This window comes from Strigops habroptila, chromosome 4 (assembly GCF_004027225.2).
Source record: "Strigops habroptila isolate Jane chromosome 4, bStrHab1.2.pri, whole genome shotgun sequence".
Lineage (NCBI taxonomy): Eukaryota > Metazoa > Chordata > Aves > Psittaciformes > Psittacidae > Strigops > Strigops habroptila.
The window spans coordinates 50,116,995-50,137,707 of record NC_046358.1 but is presented as its reverse complement, the minus strand read 5'-3'; the positions used below and the strand labels follow the sequence as shown (position 1 = coordinate 50,137,707).

The 20,713-nt window shown below is 47.4% G+C and overlaps 1 protein-coding gene across 1 annotated transcript in view; it reads right to left on the bottom strand.

The window, feature by feature from the left end:
* LOC115606394 (mucin-5AC-like) overlaps nucleotides 1-20,713 on the bottom strand; it is a 50,792-nt gene that overhangs the window by 6,484 nt on the left and 23,595 nt on the right. Inside the window, exons 29-35 of the mRNA XM_030482236.1 lie at nucleotides 20,107-20,150; nucleotides 19,812-20,018; nucleotides 5,148-18,536; nucleotides 2,377-2,420; nucleotides 1,428-1,550; nucleotides 1,223-1,321; nucleotides 694-816 (exon numbers count right to left, since the gene is read on the bottom strand). Coding sequence (XP_030338096.1) covers nucleotides 694-816; nucleotides 1,223-1,321; nucleotides 1,428-1,550; nucleotides 2,377-2,420; nucleotides 5,148-18,536; nucleotides 19,812-20,018; nucleotides 20,107-20,150 — 14,029 coding nt within the window. The remainder of the gene's footprint in view (nucleotides 1-693; nucleotides 817-1,222; nucleotides 1,322-1,427; nucleotides 1,551-2,376; nucleotides 2,421-5,147; nucleotides 18,537-19,811; nucleotides 20,019-20,106; nucleotides 20,151-20,713) is intronic.

Below are 20,713 nucleotides of genomic sequence, written 5' to 3'. Positions count from 1 at the left end.
TGTCTGGACTTTTCAGGTTATTCTTTGATCTTGGCTGTACAGGGCCTTTGGAAGATAATGCAGAGGCTTGAGCATTGGTGGTTTGAATTGTGGTATTCACTATCAAGAAAACAAATTTGCTTTTTTCTTCAGAATAAATAGTGAAACACAGGGTCTTGATAAACAGAGTGAGAACTGGAGGAGTGAAGAATCCTTCTATCCACTCAAAAGACAATTACAAGTTGAATACAGCACTCTTCAAGCGGAAAACACGAACACAGCATTACTTACGTTTACATATTTTGCAGCACCCATCAGGAGTACTCTCTGTTTCATCCTTTGCAAAAGGAAAGGAGGAGGATATGGATTAATGCGCAGATGACGGTCATGAGTAAGAATATGAGTTGGCATTACTGATAACTGGGCAGAAGACTCATCTGTGATGAACACTGAATGAGAATGATGGATGACTTACTGTGCCCACTATAGAAGTCTTGAATCCTAGTAAACTCGTGTAAAAGTACTAAGCTTTTCTTATCACTAATGCTGCAGCAAGATTAATTTTATTCTGAAGACATTCCTGCAACTTCAGTGAAAGTAATTTTTTGTACTCTTCCTTGCCTGTCCATATGTCTGTGGTGTTGTCCCATTTCCCCCCTCCCTCTCCCAAGTTTTAAATTGCATTCAACTGGTGAAGAATTGAGTGAAACTTACAGGATCACACTCTTCTGGGTTGTACTCGGGACATATTTTTTTAGTTTGGACTGCAACAAATTGATCTTCAATTTTTTCACATTTGTAATGGGTGCAGTTATCGATTGGCAGGACGTCATCAACCTAAGATTTTATCAGAAAAGCAAACAGGTTTTTTTTTCATTGTGATCAAATATAGGATGATTACCTCACAAATGCCTGAGCCAATTAAGTTCTCATGCCTCAAAGATTCTCAGATGCTTCTGAACTTCTTTCAAGTGGCAAAAGCAAAATTTAACAAACCTGTGGCTAGTTTGAAAGTTTAAATCCTGGATCTGGACACTCTCAGCACATATTAGAACCTATTTCCCAGTTAACCACACTTATCAAGAATTTGTTGTTCCAAAGAAGTATTCAACTTGGGAAGTGTGTGTGTTGTTTTCAGAGTAATTTTAATATTAATCAGATTTTTGTTATTAAGGGAAATGAATTGACTCTTAGGTGTTGTAAGCTGTATTGGCTAATAGATCTGAAGATAAAAGATACTTACTGTGAGCACATGAACGGTGTTGTTATTTAGTTTGATTTTGCAAGCTACTTCAATACACTCCCCACAACACTCTCCATCCTTAGTCATATATTGATAACCCTACTCACAAGGAGAGGAAAGAGAAAGTATGTTGAGTTGGTCATGCAGAATGCTAGTCTTCCTGTAATTGATGGCTGACTGGGCAGCCGGGAGAATCTGAACTCACCAGTGGGCAGGATGTTTCACATTGAACTGTTTCGCAGTGCACAATATTTGTATTATTCACTGGATCTTTCTCAGAACTGCAGGTACAATTCTTGCATGGATTGATGACTGTCGACATTCCAACCTGGAAGACAGAAAAAAACCCTCAGATGACAAGAATTTCTATATAATGTGTAGGCAGAGTTGAAAGCATTGCTGAAATGCAAGTGCGACTGATTCTCTCCAGAGGTAAAGTTGTTTGGCTTTATGTCTTGCAAGAAAGCACACATTAGGAGAAAACTATGAAGCAATACAAAAGAGAAAAGTAAATTAATAAGATGCAGGTAAGACTGATTTGCACTGCCTCATTATTTTACCAGATTTTCATTGCTCCATGTAAGATTTTTTTTCCCTGTAAGTCATGTTCAGTGGTTATAAAACAGTTATAATTTGCATATGTAGATTAAAACAATGGCATACATATGCAAGTACATAAGTAGAGATAGAAATCTATGCATGGATTTTGTCTTCCAGAAACGTATCCCCAAAAGGCTCCAGTGCTAATGCTTATATTTTGAGTAAATGACCTAAGTACCAATTTTAGAAAAAGATTTAGGTATCAATTAAAGCAAAAATCCTAGCTTTATTTTTGAAGGTTCTCTGAGCTTATTTCAAAGAGTGGTTGAGCTATTGGGCTATTCATCATCTCATTTGGAAAATTCATTAATTCCGGAAGTGGGAGATTGTTTAAAAAGAAAATATATTACTAAAAATGTTACTCCTGTTTCATGCTACATGTTGAAAGAACACTTGTGTGATAATTTTGGTTTTGACATTAGAAAAAAAAAACCTTCCAGCTAAGGACTAGAGAGAAAAAAACATGTATTGGCAAAAGAACTTTCTCAAAGGCTTATTTTGGTAAAAAGAGTGTGCATTTAGCTTCCAGCAATATACCACTATAGCGTTCTCACCGTGTAAATTGTACCATTAATCATGCAGATGCCATCTATCAGTTCTGAAAAACAAACAAAAAAATAATTCTGCAGTATGCTCAGATAGTGAGACTTCCTGAGAAGTCATTACCAAGTTTGTTAGTAACTCAGACATGATGGAAAACCTGAATTCAATTCCCCCTACATTCTTAGACCTCATATTTAGTATAGCTGGATGTTTAAGTAAAGTTTCATCTTTGAAATTAGCTAGAAGAGTTGAGGAGGAATGGCTTCAAACTCAAGCTATGCATGAAAAAAATCTCTTTTTTGCCTTTTTAATACCAGGTTCACTTCAAATTAAATTAGCTGTTTCCTCTTTGAACTCTAGAAGTCCAGTAACCTTCAAAGGTGCCTTTGTTGCTGATTCATTGCGACCGCTCAGAACATGGCTTGGGTGGAAGGTTGATTCTGGGTGGAAAAAAGGATATCCTTACTGTGATAATATAAATAATTTGGCAACATGGCAGAGCCCATTCATGTCTTTCACAGAACTACTTCAAACTGGCTGTTCCTTTGTTTCGATGTTCCTGTTTTGGGCTTAATTTATGGCTTCCTTTTTATTCTTTTGTATAAATATATGAGTAAAATAAGTATATAGAAATTTGTATATGTAAATAAACATATATCTGTTGGGTTTTTAAATTTTCATGAGTGTTCAACAACAGTGTAAGTGTAATTATTTTTCATACATTGACAATTCAGTTACTGATTACAATTCACTTTGTATTATTCTTACTTGTTTTTGTAGTTAACTGTTAAACTTTCTGCTGGCTTAATATGTTTATGCATCTTCATTTAGCTACAGTTAGGTTAATGTTAATGTGCTCCAACATTAATAACATTAAAAAAAATGAATTAGTAACCTTTATTATTACAGATGCAGACATAGTTGAGCTTACATAGACCACTTGAAGGTTCAAAGTATTATCCCGTTTTCCCACCCATTCCAATTCTCTCAGCAGACTTCACTGAAAATAGCGTTTTGTTTTTAAATAAACTTCTAATACATGTTTAGCCAAAGATTGATGTATGTTCACTGAGCCAGAACAATTTAAGGAAGGTTTTGCTGTTACTGTGATACATGAAGAACTTGCTTAGGTACTAACAGAAGTGCAAATGTAATTTACCAGGATGTGTAGTCTGGTGTTTATATATGTATTTTTAATACTTACGGCAATGATATTCAGGACAACATGAGTTTTTTGGTGGTAGTACAGGCACAGGAACAAATCCGAGGTCACAAATTGGTGTCTGAACTGTTGGGCATAGAACCGGCTGGCATTGTACGGTAGCAGTGAGGGGGTCGCAGACACACTTCTGGCATTCACTTATCCAGTGCTCTCCAGGCTAAAAATATGCAAATAATTATTGTTAAGTGCTCTCTTACCCTAGTTCTTCTGTTTCAACTTGAGACAGACTCTCAAAATTGGTGGGGAGTTCATATTAGAGTTTTCTTAGCATATGATTTCAGGCCTTAAGAGAAGGCAAGCTGAGAAGAACCATGGAACTCTCTTTGTAAAAAGAATGAGGTTTTAACGCTTGCATAGCTGGCCTACTTATTTCTATGGCATTTAGATGTCTTTTATTAAAAAAAAAAAAAAAAAGGAGTCTCTGCTGTGGTATTAGTGAGCTTTTCTACCTCCAGATTACAGAAAAGCCTCGTAATGCCAGGTTGAAGAATTGCATGTATCAGGTCATTTGTAACATGGCCAACTTAGTTATTGAAATACATACAAGTTGATTTCAGTTGGTGTTTGAGGACAGAAATTGGGCTGGTTTTGCAATGGTGATATATTAGAAAATAGTGAGGGGAACCACCTTTCGCGGAGGATTGACATCAGTACAGTTTCTTTCTACTGAAGTTGTGAGGGATGTTGCTGTTTTTGGTGAGACAGAAGAAAATCCGTGTTCTGTGGATGAGGTGGCTTGTGTTGAAGTGAAAGGCGTTGTTGAAGGACATGGGCCTTGGTATGGGTCAATTTCACATTCCTTGCTGCAGAGTGCATAAAAATTACAGCCAGCACCATCTGTTCTGTTGTATATCACTTCCCCTGTAGGGGAAAATTGGAGGAGAAATTAAAAGACCAATGAAAATACTTAAGGAAAAGACCTCAAGAAAATATTGCAAAAATATAAAGTGTATACATGTATACAAAGTTCTGTGTTTAGGTGATACTGAGCAGTTGTCTTAAGTTGAACAGAGTATTAAGAGTTTATATGATTTCTGAAATTATTTATAATCATAAAATAAGACACTTACCAGGAGAAAAAAAATTACCAAACACATGACAAAAACATGGAGTTGTTCCAATTGATGACACAAATGTACTTGCTTCTGTTGTGGCAGGTGTGCTGGGGGAAGAACTGAAGATTGCAGAAGTGCTTCTTGTAACATGAGTTGATTGTGGTACACCAGTTGTTGTTACTGTTTATAACAAGACAAACTTTAGTTTGCAGCACAGGATTTTCATCTCATGATCTTAACGTATCAAAGGGTGATGTTAAACATTCAGGCAAATCAAGTCAACATTTTTATTGCATTCAACTATTTGACGTATGGCTAAGTGGAGATTGTGAAAGTCTTCTAGCTCTGTGCTGAGCAACATCTAGGATTATGCAAATCGGTGGTTTCTATCTTATAAAAAATAGAGATGATCAGAGAATAACTTGGAGATACAACTTACAGAAGACCAGTGGTATTCTACTGAAATAGATGTTTGGAACACTTCCAGTGACAAAGAAAGACATACCTGGGATGCTGGGAATTGTGGCAGTACTCAATGCAGTAGGAGAAACAGATGTGGTAAGAATGTGTGTAGCAACTATAGTTGTTGTTGTTGCTGAGAGGTGATGGCTGGAGGCAGTAATGTGTGATGTTGGAGACTCAGTTGCCAGAGTGAATGTTTCCGTTGGAGCAGACGTGGATGTTGTGGTGCCTCCTGTGGTGGTCATTGAGGTGCTACTATTACTGGCTGCTGAGGTGGGTTCTGTCATGGTGGTTATTTCTACCGTTGGAAGTGGAGAGGTCCTGGTGGTGCTGGCCGTGCTGGTGGTAGTGCTGATGGTTCTGCCTTCTGTTGGTGGCACAGTGGTACTGGTGAGAACCGTGATGCCTGCGGTGGTTGTCGTTGCTGATGGGTAGAGGCTGGTGGCAGTAGTGTGTGCTGTTGGAGCCTGAGTTGGTGGAGTGGATGTTTGAGGTGGAGTAGATGTGGATGTGGACATTGTGGTGGTTCCTGTGGTGATCCTCGAGGTGCTGATTGTGCTACTGGCTGAGGTGTGTGATGTTGGATTGGGTGTGATGATGGTGTTTCCTTCTGTTGGAGGTGGAGAGGTCCTGGTGGTGCTGGCCTTGCTGGTGGTGGTGACGATGGTTGTGCCTTGTGTTGACGGCGCAGTGGTACTGGGGAGACCTGTGTTGCCAGTAGTGGTTGTTGCTGATCGGTAGAGGCTGGTGGCAGTACTGTGTGATGTTGGAGCCTGTGTTGGCGGGGTGGATGTTTGAGGTGGAGTAGGCGTGGATGTGGATGTTGTGGTGCTTAGTTTTGTGGTCCTTGAGGTGCTGGTACTGCTGGCTACTGATGTGGGCACTGTTGGAGCGGGTGTCGTGGTGGTGGTTTTTTCTGTTGGAGGTGGAGAGGTCCTTGTTGTGCTTGCCATGCTGGTGGTGGTGACGATGGTTGTGCCTTGTGTTGACGGCGCACTGGTACTGGTGAGAACTGTGGTGCCAGTGGTGGTTGTTGTTGCTGACGGGTAGAAGCTGGTAGCAGTACTGTGTGATGTTGGAGCCTCGGTTGCCAGAGTGGTTTGTGCTGAAGCACTCAAGAATGTTGTGGTGCTTCCCGTGGTGGTCCTCGAGGTGCTGGTACTGCTGGCTACTGAGGTGGGCACTGTATGAGCAGGTGCGATGATGGTGGTTGCTTCTGTTGGAGGTGGAGTGTTCCTGGTGGAGCTGGCCGTGCTGGTGGTGGTAATGGTGGTTGTGCCTCGTGTTGACGTTGCAATGGTACTGTGGAGATCCAAGGTAGCTGGAGTGGTTGTTGTTGCTGATGGGTTCACACTAGCAACAGAAATGTATGATGTTGGAGGCTGGGTTGCCAGAGAGGATGTCTGTGCTAGAGTAGAAATGGATGTGGACGTTGTGGTTCTTCCTGTGGTGGTCCTCAAGGTGCTGCTACTGCTGGCTACTGAAGTGGGGACCGCTGGAGAGGGTGTCATGATGGTAGTTCCTTCGGTTGCGGTTGGAGTTGGAGAGGTCCTTGTTGTGCTGGCCGTGCTCGTGGTAGTACTGATGGTTGTTGCATGTGTTGGCGGCACCGTGGTAGTGGGGACAACAGTGGTGCCAGTGGTGGTTGTCATAGCTGATGAATTGAGGCTAGTGGCAGTACTGTGTGCTGTTGGAGCCTGGGTTGGCGGAGTGGATGTTTGAGGTAGAGTAGACACGGATGTGGATGTTGTGGTGGTTCCTGTGGTGGACCTCGATGTGCTGGTACTGCTGGCCAGTGAGGTGGGCACTGTTGGAGCGATCGTGGTGGTGGTGGTTGTTTCTGTTGAAGGTAGAGAGGTCCTTGTTGCACTGGCCGTGCTGGTGGTAGTGCTGATGGTTGTGCCTTCTGTTGGTGGCGCAGTGGTACTGGGGAGACCTGTGTTGCCAGTGGTGGTTGTTGTTGCTGATGGGTAGAGGCTGGTGGCAGTAGTGTGTGCTGTTGGAGCCTGGGTTGGTGGAGTGGATGTTTGAGGTGGAGTAGATGTGGATATGGACATTGTGGTGGTTCCTGTGGTGGTCCTCGAGGTGCTGATTATGCTGCTGGCTGAGGTGTGTGATGTTGGATTGGGTGTGATGATGGTGGTTCCTTCTGTTGGAGGTGGAGAGGTCCTGGTGGTGCTGGCCTTGCTGGTGGTGGTGACAATGGTTGTGCCTTCTGTTGTTGGCACAGTGGTACTGGTGAGACCTGTGTTGCCAGTGGTGGTTGTCGTTGCTGATGGATAGAGGCTGGTGGCAGTCCTGTGTGCTGTTGGAGCCTGTGTTGGCGGAGTGGATGTTTGAGGTGGAGCAGACGTGGATGTGGATGTTGTGGTGCTTAGTGTGGTGGTACTGGAGGTGCTGGTACTACTGGCTACTGATGTGGGCACTGTTGGAGCGGTTGTCGTGGTGGTGGTTGTTTCTGTTGGAGGTGGGGAGGTCCTTGTTGTATTTGTTGTGCTGGTGGTAGTATTGATGGTTGTCAAGTGTGTTGGAGGCACAGTGGTACTGGGGACAACATTGTTGCCAGTGGTGGTTGTCGTTGCTGATGGGTTGAGGCTGGTGGCAATACTTTGTGATGTTGGAGCCTGGGTTGTCAGAGTCGATGTTTGAGGTGGAGTAGACGTGGATGTGGATGTTGTGGTGCTTAGTGTGGTGGTACTGGAGGTGCTGGTACTGCTGGCTCCTGATGTGGGCACTGTTGGTGCGGGTGTCGTGGTGGTGGTTTTTTCTGTTGGAGGTGGAGAGGTCCTTGTTGTGCTGGCCGTGCTGGTGGTAGTGCTGATGGTTGTGCCTTCTGTTGGCACAGTGGTACTAGTGAGAACCGTGTTGCCTGCGGTGATTGTCGTTGCTGATGGGTAGAGGCTGGTGGCAGTAGTGTGTGCTGTTGGAGCCTGGGTTGGTAGAGTGGATGTTTGAGGTGGAGTAGACGTGGATGTGGATGTTGTGGTTCTTAATGTGGTAGTACTGGAGGTGCTGGTACTGCTGGCTCCTGATGTGGGCACTGTTGGAGCGATCGTGGTGGTGGTTGTTTCTGTTGGAGGTGGAGAGGTCCTTGTTGCGCTGGCCGTGCTGGTGGTAGTGCTGATGGTTGTGCCTTCTGTTGATGGCACAGTGGTACTGGTGAGAACCGTGGTGCCTGCGGTGGTTGTCGTTGCTGATGGGTAGAGGCTGGTGGCAGTAGTGTGTGCTGTTGGAGCCTGTGTTGGCGGAGTGGATGTTTGAGGTGGAATAGACGTGGATGTGGATGTTGTGGTGCTTAGTGTGGTGGTACTGGAGATGCTGGTACTGCTGGCTCCTGATGTGGGCACTGTTGGAGTGGGTGTCGTGGTGGTGGCTGTTTTTGTTGGAGGTGGAGAGGTCCTTGTTGTGCTGGCCTTGGTGGTGGAAGTGATTACTGTTGTGCCATGTGTTGGTGGCGCAGTGGTACTGGGGACAGCAGTGGTGCTGGTGGTGGTTGTCGTTGCTTTTGGGTAGAGGCTGGTGGCAGTACTGTGTGCTGTTGGAGCCTGGGTTGGTGGAGTGGATGTTTGAGGTGGAGTAGATGTGGATATGGACATTGTGGTGGTTCCTGTGGTGGTCCTCGAGGTGCTGATTGTGCTGCTGGCTGAGGTGTGTGATGTTGGATTGGGTGTGATGATGGTGGTTCCTTCTGTTGGAGGTGGAGAGGTCCTGGTGGTGCTGGCCTTGCTGGTGGTGGTGACAATGGTTGTGCCTTCTGTTGTTGGCACAGTGGTACCGGTGAGACCTGTGTTGCCGGTGGTGGTTGTCGTTGCTGATGGATAGAGGCTGGTGGCAGTCCTGTGTGCTGTTGGAGCCTGTGTTGGCGGAGTGGATGTTTGAGGTGGAGCAGACGTGGATGTGGATGTTGTGGTGCTTAGTGTGGTGATACTGGAGGTGCTGGTACTACTGGCTACTGATATGTGCACTGTTGGAGCGGTCGTCATGGTGGTGGTTCCTTCTGTTGGAGGTGGGGAGGTCCTTGTTGTATTTGTTGTGCTGGTGGTAGTATTGATGGTTGTCAAGTGTGTTGGAGGCACAGTGGTACTGGGGACAACATTGTTGCCAGTGGTGGTTGTTGTTGCTGATGGGTTGAGGCTGGTGGCAATACTTCGTGATGTTGGAGCCTGGGTTGTCAGAGTCGATGTTTGAGGTGGAGTAGACGTGGATGTGGATGTTGTGGTGCTTAGTGTGGTGGTACTGGAGGTGCTGGTACTGCTGGCTCCTGATGTGGGCACTGTTGGTGCGGGTGTCGTGGTGGTGGTTTTTTCTGTTGGAGGTGGAGAGGTCCTTGTTGTGCTGGCCGTGCTGGTGGTAGTGCTGATGGTTGTGCCTTCTGTTGGCACAGTGGTACTAGTGAGAACCGTGTTGCCTGCGGTGATTGTCGTTGCTGATGGGTAGAGGCTGGTGGCAGTAGTGTGTGCTGTTGGAGCCTGGGTTGGTAGAGTGGATGTTTGAGGTGGAGTAGACGTGGATGTGGATGTTGTGGTTCTTAATGTGGTGGTACTGGAGGTGCTGGTACTGCTGGCTCCTGATGTGGGCACTGTTGGAGCGATCGTGGTGGTGGTTGTTTCTGTTGGAGGTGGAGAGGTCCTTGTTGCGCTGGCCGTGCTGGTGGTAGTGCTGATGGTTGTGCCTTCTGTTGATGGCACAGTGGTACTGGTGAGAACCGTGGTGCCTGCGGTGGTTGTCGTTGCTGATGGGTAGAGGCTGGTGGCAGTAGTGTGTGCTGTTGGAGCCTGTGTTGGCGGAGTGGATGTTTGAGGTGGAATAGACGTGGATGTGGATGTTGTGGTGCTTAGTGTGGTGGTACTGGAGATGCTGGTACTGCTGGCTCCTGATGTGGGCACTGTTGGAGTGGGTGTCGTGGTGGTGGCTGTTTTTGTTGGAGGTGGAGAGGTCCTTGTTGTGCTGGCCTTGGTGGTGGAAGTGATTACTGTTGTGCCATGTGTTGGTGGCGCAGTGGTACTGGGGACAGCAGTGGTGCTGGTGGTGGTTGTCGTTGCTTTTGGGTAGAGGCTGGTGGCAGTACTGTGTGCTGTTGGAGCCTGGGTTGGTGGAGTGGATGTTTGAGGTGGAGTAGATGTGGATATGGACATTGTGGTGGTTCCTGTGGTGGTCCTCGAGGTGCTGATTGTGCTGCTGGCTGAGGTGTGTGATGTTGGATTGGGTGTGATGATGGTGGTTCCTTCTGTTGGAGGTGGAGAGGTCCTGGTGGTGCTGGCCTTGCTGGTGGTGGTGACAATGGTTGTGCCTTCTGTTGTTGGCACAGTGGTACCGGTGAGACCTGTGTTGCCAGTGGTGGTTGTCGTTGCTGATGGGTAGAGGCTGGTGGCAGTCCTGCGTGATGTTGGAGCCTGGGTTGGCGGAGTGGATGTTTGAGGTGGAGTAGACGTGGATGTGGATGTTGTGGTGCTTAGTGTGGTGCTACTGGAGGTGCTGATAATGCTGGCTCCTGATGTGGACACTGTTGGAGCGGTCGTCGTGGTGGTGGTTGTTTCTGTTGGAGGTGGAGAAGTCCTTGTTGTGCTGGCCGTGCTGGTGGTGTTTATTATGGTTGTGCCTTGTGTTGATGGCGCAGTGGTACTGGGTAGACCTGTGTTGCCAGTGGTGGTGGTTGTTGCTGATAGGTAGAGGCTGGTGGCAGTACTGTGTGCTGTTGGAGCCTGTGTTGGCAGAGAGGATGTTTGTGTTGGAGAGGCTGTGGTGGAGGATCCTGCAGTGGTGCCTGGAGTTGCTGGTGTTGTCTGGCAGTGTTTAGTGTCACAGCACAGCACCTGAATCTCATAGTCAAAGCACAGGGGGTACTTTGTGATCTGATCCTTATTTTTGCACACAAGGCCAAACTCAATGCTGCAGTCAAAGACCTGACCCAGTTTGTCCAGACTCCTAGAAGGGTAATCTATAGCACGGCACTTGATATCTTGTGGCTGGTCACACAGTGCGTACCCAGCAGCTCGGATTCTTTCAAATGTCTCTATGTCTCCATTTTCACTCCCAGGGCTGGGGGTATCGATGTCAAACCACTGCGTCCAGATGCACTGTGGCTGGCAGGAGCTTGATGTCCTGGAGGTGCTGGCAGTGATGTTAGATTCTGAGGTGGACACTGTTGGAGTGGATGTGATGGTGCTTGTTCCTTCTGTTGAAGGTGGAGAGGTCCTGGTGGTGCTGGCCGTGCTGGTGGTAATGATGATGGTTGTGCCTTGTGTTGGAGGCGCAGTGCTACTGGGGACTGTGGTGGAGCCAGTGGTGGTTGTTGTTGCTGAAGGGCGGAGAATGGTGGCAGTACTGTGTGCTGTTGGAGCCTGGGTTGGCGGAGTGGATGTTTGAGGTAGAGTAGACGAGGATGTGGACGTTGTGGTGGTTCCTGTGGTGGTCCTCGAGGTGCTGGTACTGCTGGCTACTGATGTGGGCACTGTTGGAGCGATCGTGGTGGTGGTGGTTGTTGCTGTTGGAGGTGGAGAGGTCCTTGTTGCACTGGCCGTGCTGGTGGTAGTGCTGATGGTTGTGCCTTCTATTGATGGCACAGTGGTACTGGTGAGAACCGTGGTGCCTGCGGTGGTTGTCGTTGCTGATGGGTAGAGGCTGGTGGCAGTAGTGTGTGCTGTTGGAGCCTGTGTTGGCGGAGTGGATGTTTGAGGTGGAGTAGACGTGGATGTGGATGTTGTGGTGCTTCCTGTGGTGATCCTCAAGGTGCTGATTGTGCTACTGGCTGAGGTGTGTGATGTTGGATTGGGTGTGATGATGGTGGTTCCTTCTGTTGGAGGTGGAGAGGTCCTGGTGGTGCTGGCCTTGCTGGTGGTGGTGACAATGGTTGTGCCTTCTGTTGTTGGCACAGTGGTACTGGTGAGACCTGTGTTGCCAGTGGTGGTTGTCGTTGCTGATGGGTAGAGGCTGGTGGCAGTAGTGTGTGCTGTTGGAGCCTGTGTTGGCGGAGTGGATGTTTGAGGTGGAGTAGACGTGGATGTGGATGTTGTGGTGCTTAGTGTGGTGGTACTGGAGGTACTGGTACTGCTGGCTACTGATGTGGGTATTGTTGGAGCGGTCGTCGTGGTGGTGGTTGTTTCTGTTGGAGGTGGAGAGGTCCTGGTGGTGCTGGCTGTGCTGGTGGTGGTGACGATGGTTGTGCCTTGTGTTGACGGTGCAGTGGTACCGGGGAGACCTGTGTTGCCAGTGGTGGTTGTCGTTGCTGATGGGTAGAGGCTGGTGGCAGTCCTGTGTGCTGTTGGAGCCTGTGTTGGCGGGGTGGATGTTTGAGGTGGAGTAGACGTGGATGTGGATGTTGTGGTGCTTAGTGTGGTGGTACTGGAGGTGCTGGTACTGCTGGCTACTGATGTGGACACTGTTGGAGCGGTCGTCGTGGTGGTGGTTGTTTCTGTTGGAGGTGGAGACGTCCCTATTGTGCTGGCCTTGGTGGTGGAAGTGATTACTGTTGTGCCATGTGTTGGTGGCGCAGTGGTACTGGGGACAGCAGTGGTGCCGGTGGTGGTTGTCGTTGCTGATGGGTAGAGGCTGGTGGCAGTACTGTGTGATGTTGGTGCCTGTGTTGGCGGAGTGGATGTTTGAGGTGGAGTAGACGTGGATGTGGACGTTGTGGTGGTTCCTGTGGTGGTCCTTGAGGTGCTGATTGTGCTGCTGGCTGAGGTATGTGATGTTGGATTGGGTGTGATGATGGTGGTTCCTTCTGTTGGAGATGGAGAGGTCCTGGTGGTGCTGGCCGTACTGGTGGTGGTGACGATGGTTGTGCCTTGTGTTGATGGTGCAGTGGTACTGGTGAGACCTATGTTGCCAGTGGTGGTTGTCGTTGCTGATGGGTAGAGGCTGGTGGCAGTAGTGTGTGCTGTTGGAGCCTCTGTTGGCGGAGTGGATGTTTGAGGTGGAGTAGACGTGGATGTGGATGTTGTGGTGCTTAGTGTGGTGGTACTGGAGGTACTGGTACTGCTGGCTACTGATGTGGGTATTGTTGGAGCGGTCATCGTGGTGGTGGTTGTTTCTGTTGGAGGTGGAGAGGTCCTGGTGGTGCTGGCTGTGCTGGTGGTGGTGACGATGGTTGTGCCTTGTGTTGACGGTGCAGTGGTACCGGGGAGACCTGTGTTGCCAGTGGTGGTTGTCGTTGCTGATGGGTAGAGGCTGGTGGCAGTCCTGTGTGCTGTTGGAGCCTGTGTTGGCGGAGTGGATGTTTGAGGTGGAGTAGACGTGGATGTGGATGTTGTGGTGCTTAGTGTGGTGGTACTGGAGGTGCTGGTACTGCTGGCTACTGATGTGGACACTGTTGGAGCGGGTATCGTGGTGGTGGTTGTTTCTGTTGGAGGTGGAGACGTCCCTATTGTGCTGGCCTTGGTGGTGGAAGTGATTACTGTTGTGCCATGTGTTGGTGGCGCAGTGGTACTGGGGACAGCAGTGGTGCCGGTGGTGGTTGTCGTTGCTGATGGGTAGAGGCTGGTGGCAGTACTGTGTGATGTTGGTGCCTGTGTTGGCGGAGTGGATGTTTGAGGTGGAGTAGACGTGGATGTGGACGTTGTGGTGGTTCCTGTGGTGGTCCTTGAGGTGCTGATTGTGCTGCTGGCTGAGGTGTGTGATGTTGGATTGGGTGTGATGATGGTGGTTCCTTCTGTTGGAGATGGAGAGGTCCTGGTGGTGCTGGCCGTACTGGTGGTGGTGACGATGGTTGTGCCTTGTGTTGATGGTGCAGTGGTACTGGTGAGACCTATGTTGCCAGTGGTGGTTGTCGTTGCTGATGGGTAGAGGCTGGTGGCAGTCCTGTGTGCTGTTGGAGCCTGTGTTGGCGGAGTGGATGTTTGAGGTGGAGTAGACGTGGATGTGGATGTTGTGGTGCTTAGTGTGGTGCTACTGGAGGTGCTGATAATGCTGGCTCCTGATGTGGACACTGTTGGAGCGGTCGTCGTGGTGGTGGTTGTTTCTGTTGGAGGTGGAGAAGTCCTTGTTGTGCTGGCCGTGCTGGTGGTGTTTATTATGGTTGTGCCTTGTGTTGATGGCGCAGTGGTACTGGGTAGACCTGTGTTGCCAGTGGTGGTGGTTGTTGCTGATAGGTAGAGGCTGGTGGCAGTACTGTGTGCTGTTGGAGCCTGTGTTGGCAGAGAGGATGTTTGTGTTGGAGAGGCTGTGGTGGAGGATCCTGCAGTGGTGCCTGGAGTTGCTGGTGTTGTCTGGCAGTGTTTAGTGTCACAGCACAGCACCTGAATCTCATAGTCAAAGCACAGGGGGTACTTTGTGATCTGATCCTTATTTTTGCACACAAGGCCAAACTCAATGCTGCAGTCAAAGACCTGACCCAGTTTGTCCAGACTCCTAGAAGGGTAATCTATAGCACGGCACTTGATATCTTGTGGCTGGTCACACAGTGCGTACCCAGCAGCTCGGATTCTTTCAAATGTCTCTGTGTCTCCATTTTCACTCCCAGGGCTGGGGGTATCGATGTCAAACCACTGCGTCCAGATGCACTGTGGCTGGCAGGAGCTTGATGTCCTGGAGGTGCTGGCAGTGATGTTAGATTCTGAGGTGGACGCTGTTGGAGTGGATGTGATGGTGCTTGTTCCTTCTGTTGAAGGTGGAGAGGTCCTGGTGGTGCTGGCCGTGCTGGTGGTAATGATGATGGTTGTGCCTTGTGTTGGAGGCGCAGTGCTACTGGGGACTGTGGTGGAGCCAGTGGTGGTTGTTGTTGCTGAAGGGCGGAGAATGGTGGCAGTACTGTGTGCTGTTGGAGCCTGGGTTGGCGGAGTGGATGTTTGAGGTAGAGTAGACGAGGATGTGGACGTTGTGGTGGTTCCTGTGGTGGTCCTCGAGGTGCTGGTACTGCTGGCTACTGATGTGGGCACTGTTGGAGCGATCGTGGTGGTGGTGGTTGTTGCTGTTGGAGGTGGAGAGGTCCTTGTTGCACTGGCCGTGCTGGTGGTAGTGCTGATGGTTGTGCCTTCTATTGATGGCACAGTGGTACTGGTGAGAACCGTGGTGCCTGCGGTGGTTGTCGTTGCTGATGGGTAGAGGCTGGTGGCAGTAGTGTGTGCTGTTGGAGCCTGTGTTGGCGGAGTGGATGTTTGAGGTGGAGTAGACGTGGATGTGGATGTTGTGGTGGTTCCTGTGGTGATCCTCGAGGTGCTGATTGTGCTACTGGCTGAGGTGTGTGATGTTGGATTGGGTGTGATGATGGTGGTTCCTTCTGTTGGAGGTGGAGAGGTCCTGGTGGTGCTGGCCTTGCTGGTGGTGGTGACAATGGTTGTGCCTTCTGTTGTTGGCACAGTGGTACTGGTGAGACCTGTGTTGCCAGTGGTGGTTGTCGTTGCTGATGGGTAGAGGCTGGTGGCAGTAGTGTGTGCTGTTGGAGCCTGTGTTGGCGGAGTGGATGTTTGAGGTGGAGTAGGCCTGGATGTGGATGTTGTGGTGCTTAGTGTGGTGGTACTGGAGGTGCTGGTACTGCTGGCTCCTGATGTGGGTATTATTGGAGCGGTCGTCGTGGTGGTGGTTGTTTCTGTTGGAGGTGGAGAGGTCCTGGTGGTGCTGGCTGTGCTGGTGGTGGTGACGATGGTTGTGCCTTGTGTTGACGGTGCAGTGGTACCGGGGAGACCTGTGTTGCCAGTGGTGGTTGTTGTTGCTGATGGGTAGAGGCTGGTGGCAGTCCTGTGTGCTGTTGGAGCCTGTGTTGGCGGAGTGGATGTTTGAGGTGGAGTAGACGTGGATGTGGATGTTGTGGTGCTTAGTGTGGTGGTACTGGAGGTGCTGGTACTGCTGGCTCCTGATGTGGACACTGTTGGAGCGGGTGTCGTGGTGGTGGTTGTTTCTGTTGGAGGTGGAGAGGTCCTTGTTGTGCTGGCCTTGGTGGTGGAAGTGATTACTGTTATGCCATGTGTTGGTGGCGCAGTGGTACTGGGGACAGCGGTGGTGCCGGTGGTGGTTGTCGTTGCTGATGGGTAGAGGCTGGTGGCAATACTGTGTGATGTTGGAGCCTGTGTTGGCGGAGTGGATGTTTGAGGTGGAGTAGACGTGGATGTGGACGTTGTGGTGGTTCCTGTGGTGGTCCTCGAGGTGCTGATTGTGCTACTGGCTGAGGTGTGTGATGTTGGATTGGGTGTGATGATGGTGGTTCCTTCTGTTGGAGGTGGAGCCGTCCTGGTGGTGTTGGCCATGCTGGTGGTGGTGACGATGGTTGTGCCTTGTGTTGACGGCGTAGTGGTACTGGGGAGACCTGTGTTGCCAGTGGTGGTTGTCGTTGCTGATGGGTAGAGGCTGGTGGCAGTAGTGTGTGCTGTTGGAGCCTGTGTTGGCGGAGTGGATGTTTGAGGTGGAGCAGACGTGGATGTGGATGTTGTGGTGCTTAGTGTGGTGGTACTGGAGGTGCTGGTACTGCTGGCTCCTGATGTGGACACTGTTGGAGCGGTCGTGGTGGTGGTGGTTGTTTCTCTTGGAGGTGGAGAGGTCCTTGTTGTGCTGGCCTTGGTGGTGGAAGTGATTACTGTTGTGCCATGTGTTGGTGGCGCAGTGGTACTGGGGACAGCAGTGGTGCCGGTGGTGGTTGTCGTTGCTGATGGGTAGAGGCTGGTGGCAGTACTGTGTGATGTTGGTGCCTGTGTTGGCGGAGTGGATGTTTGAGGTGGAGTAGACGTGGATGTGGACGTTGTGGTGGTTCCTGTGGTGGTCCTCGAGGTGCTGATTGTGCTACTGGCTGAGGTGTGTGATGTTGGATTGGGTGTGATGATGGTGGTTCCTTCTGTTGGAGATGGAGAGGTCCTGGTGGTGCTGGCCGTACTGGTGGTGGTGACGATGGTTGCGCCTTGTGTTGACGGCGCAGTGGTACTGGTGAGACCTGTGTTGCCAGTGGTGGTTGTCGTTGCTGATGGGTAGAGGCTGGTGGCAGTCCTGTGTGCTGTTGGAGCCTGTGTTGGCGGAGTGGATGTTTGAGGTGGAGTAGACGTGGATGTGGATGTTGTGGTGCTTAGTGTGGTGGTACTGGAGGTGCTGGTACTGCTGGCTACTGATGTGGGTATTGTTGGAGCGGTCGTCGTGGTGGTGGTTGTTTCTGTTGCAGGTGGAGAGGTCCTTGTTGGACTGGCCGTGCTGGTGGTGGTGACGATGGTTGTGCCTTGTTTTGACGGTGCTCTGGTACCTGGGAGACCTGTGTTGCCAGTGATGGTTGTCGTTGCTGATGGGTAGAGGCTGGTGGCAGTCCTGTGTGCTGTTGGAGCCTGTGTTGGCGGAGTGGATGTTTGAGGTGGAGTAGACGTGGATGTGGATGTTGTGGTGCTTAGTGTGGTGGTACTGGAGGTGCTGGTACTGCTGGCTCCTGATGTGGACACTGTTGGAGCGGGTGTCGTGGTGGTGGTTGTTTCTGTTGGAGGTGGAGAGGTCCTTGTTGTGCTGGCCTTGGTGGTGGAAGTGATTACTGTTGTGCCATGTGTTGGTGGCGCAGTGGTACTGGGGACAGCAGTGGTGCCGGTGGTGGTTGTCGTTGCTGATGGGTAGAGGCTGGTGGCAGTACTTTGTGATGTTGGAGCCTGTGTTGGCGGAGTGGATGTTTGAGTTGGAGTAGACGTGGGTGTGGATGTTGTGGTACTTCCTGTGGTGGTCATCGAGGTGCTGATTGTGCTTCTTGCTGTGATGTGTGATGTTGCAGTGGGTGTCGTGGTGCTAGTTCCTTCTTTTGGAGGCGGAGAGGTCCTTGTTGTGCTGGCTTTGCTGGTGGTAGTAATGATGGTTGTGCCTTGTGTTGATGGCGCAGTGGTGCTTAGGACAACTGTCATGCCAGTGGTCGTCGTTGTTGCTGAGGGGTGGTGGGTTGAAGTAATAATGTGTGATGTTGGAGTGTAGGTTGCTAGAGTTGACGTTTCTTCTTTATTTGACGTTTTCTCGTAACCTGTAGTTGAGATTTGTAATGTTTTTGGTGTAACTGAATTTACAGTCAGACTTGTGCTTTCTCTGTTTCTTGGTGATGTAGTTACTTCACTTACTTGCACTTCTGTTTGTTGTTTCTCTGGTGTTTGTTGTGGCTTTGTTTGTACTGTGAATGATGTTGATTTTACACCAGTAGTTGTGAAGACTGTGGTTCTTGTTGTCGTAGTTGGTAATTCTGAACATGGTATGTAACTGCAGCATAATACTCTGATTTCATAATTATAGCAGTGCTTAGATTGCTGGTCTTTGTTATTGCATATTAATCCTGTACTTAGACTACATTGTACTGTTTGGTTAAGATTGTTTATTTGTGTATTTGGGTGTTCCTTGGCTCTGCATTGAACACCGTTTGGGTTTTTACACACACTGTATCCTTTTTCTCGGAGATTTTCAAATGTTTCATAATCTCCACTGTCCTCTTTATTTTCAGGCTGTGTGCAGTCATACCAGTCTGACCATGAACACACGTTCTTCACACATACAGTTGTCACTGGTGCAGCAGTTGTCATTTCTGTAATGAAATTGAGGAAATTAAAGTCTCATCTGTTTTTATTAAAGACAGTGCCAGAAAAAAGTTATTAATCTTCCATATTTTTTAATGTTGGCTATAATATTATATATGTTAATGTAGTATTTTAATTCTAATGATCTTGCTTTGACAGTCTTGAATTTAATTTCTAAGGTAGGTTTTGATCTGATGTCTGTGTTATTCTTCTAGTGGTAATTTATATGGCATTTATTAAATGCTATATATAAATATAGCTAATGTGATATCCTTTTTGTGGAATGGCAATATATAGGATAATGTGATCTCATGATTGCTGTGGTTAAAGTAAGAGGAGGTTTTATTCTCCTCAGTATTATCTCTGTACTTATTTATGCTTAACTGCATAAGCACAGAGGCTTGGAAATATTTTTACAGGTTAATGAGTTTTCTACTTAATAGAACTTGTAATATATTTATAAATATAAGATATATATTTAGCACATGTATTTTATATCTAATACATTATAATATGGAATACACGTACATAATATATAGGAAATATATAGTCTGATTAGTCTTTTCTACTTATTTCTTTTCGTATTCTTAGCATTATAAAGATCACCATGTGGAATATATGCCCCTTTCTTCATACAAATGTTACTTAGTAGAAGACTTAAAGTTGAATATTTAGTTCTTGCTGTCATATTGTATAATTTTGCAGAAATACTTCTCACAATTTCTCAGAATTACATGGTCACTGTAATAAGTTAACTGCAGGAATAATATAGAAGTGTACTGCAGGACTAGAAAGAAACTGTTGGTTTGGTTCTTAAATACAATTGGGAAAGGTCCCAAAGAATGGTTTTAAATAATTTGAGCATGCCCTCACGTAGATGTCTTATCTTCAGTTTGCACTAATGTAGTCAGTAATTTAAAAAATGGCAGTCTCTTGTGTTTTTAGAAGCCTGTCTAGAACTGCTGGTTTTTGTTTGCAAGGAAGCGAGGACATTCTCCAAGGTGCAATGATTAGTAAGCTCTATTATTTTTTTCCCTTGGAAAAAACATGGTGTACAGTGCACACTGAGTTTGTAAGAACTGCTGTACTCGTTTCTACATCCTTGATTATGGACTTCTTTAGCAACTGAATCTGCCAAACGAATTGGTGGTTTCAGCAGAAGTAAACAATTTCAAGTAAAATTTTATGTCCTTAATAATGAAAAGGCCCTCTATTTTAGCAATTTTCAATCACTTCCAGAGATTTTTTCAGTTACTTTAAAGAATATTCATGCATACCTGAAGCAGTAGTTTCGGACTGACTTGTAAGAAAAGGAAATGGGGTTGTTGTAAAGATGCCACATTTAAAGATTTTTCTGCTAATTGTTCCATTGACATCACATGTTGCAGTGAAACACCATCCAGTTCCATCTGTGGTGTTGTAGATGAGTTCACCATATTTATAGCTGTTCCCTTCATAAATGCAGTGGCATGCTGTAATTCAAAAGAAGTTTACTGTCAGGCATCTATGGAAAGATAATATCCAGTATTTTGTTTTCTTAATAGTTCTTAGCTGTCTTACCTTTATCATCAAACTTGCACTCTAAACCATCTGATGTGCATTCACTGAAATGACATAAAAAAACCCACTGAAAAAACCGTAACCCACCATATTTTTTTATTATGAGATAATTTTATTAATCATCTTTTTCTGCCAGATACTTGCATCAAAGGACAGGACACTTTATTTGTGTTTATTCCTTGAATGTCCAGTTCATGTTGGCTTTTTTCCTTTTCCTGTCATTTTCTAAAATCTTTCTTTATATCTAACCCAAACTTATGAATAGAAGTGAAGCTAAGTAATATGCAAAGCTACAGGTGAAAGTCTTGTCCTTTCTTTGCACTTGCAATGTTTTTATACTAAAAGCAGGTTAAAAAGGGAAAGAGTCTAAATACTACAAGCAGTATAAGAATGTAATAAAATCCTTGAAAGTAGACCCCTATTATATATTTATACTCCTGGAACAATATTTTTCCTGACATAGGAATGGGAAATAGAGAAAGCCTCGTCATAAAGGACTTACTGACCTTCTTGTATCTTTATGAGGAGGATTTACAACATAATCAGGAACAAATTCAACTGAACATAAAATCACGTAAGAACTTCTTCCTACTAATGTAGTAAGAAA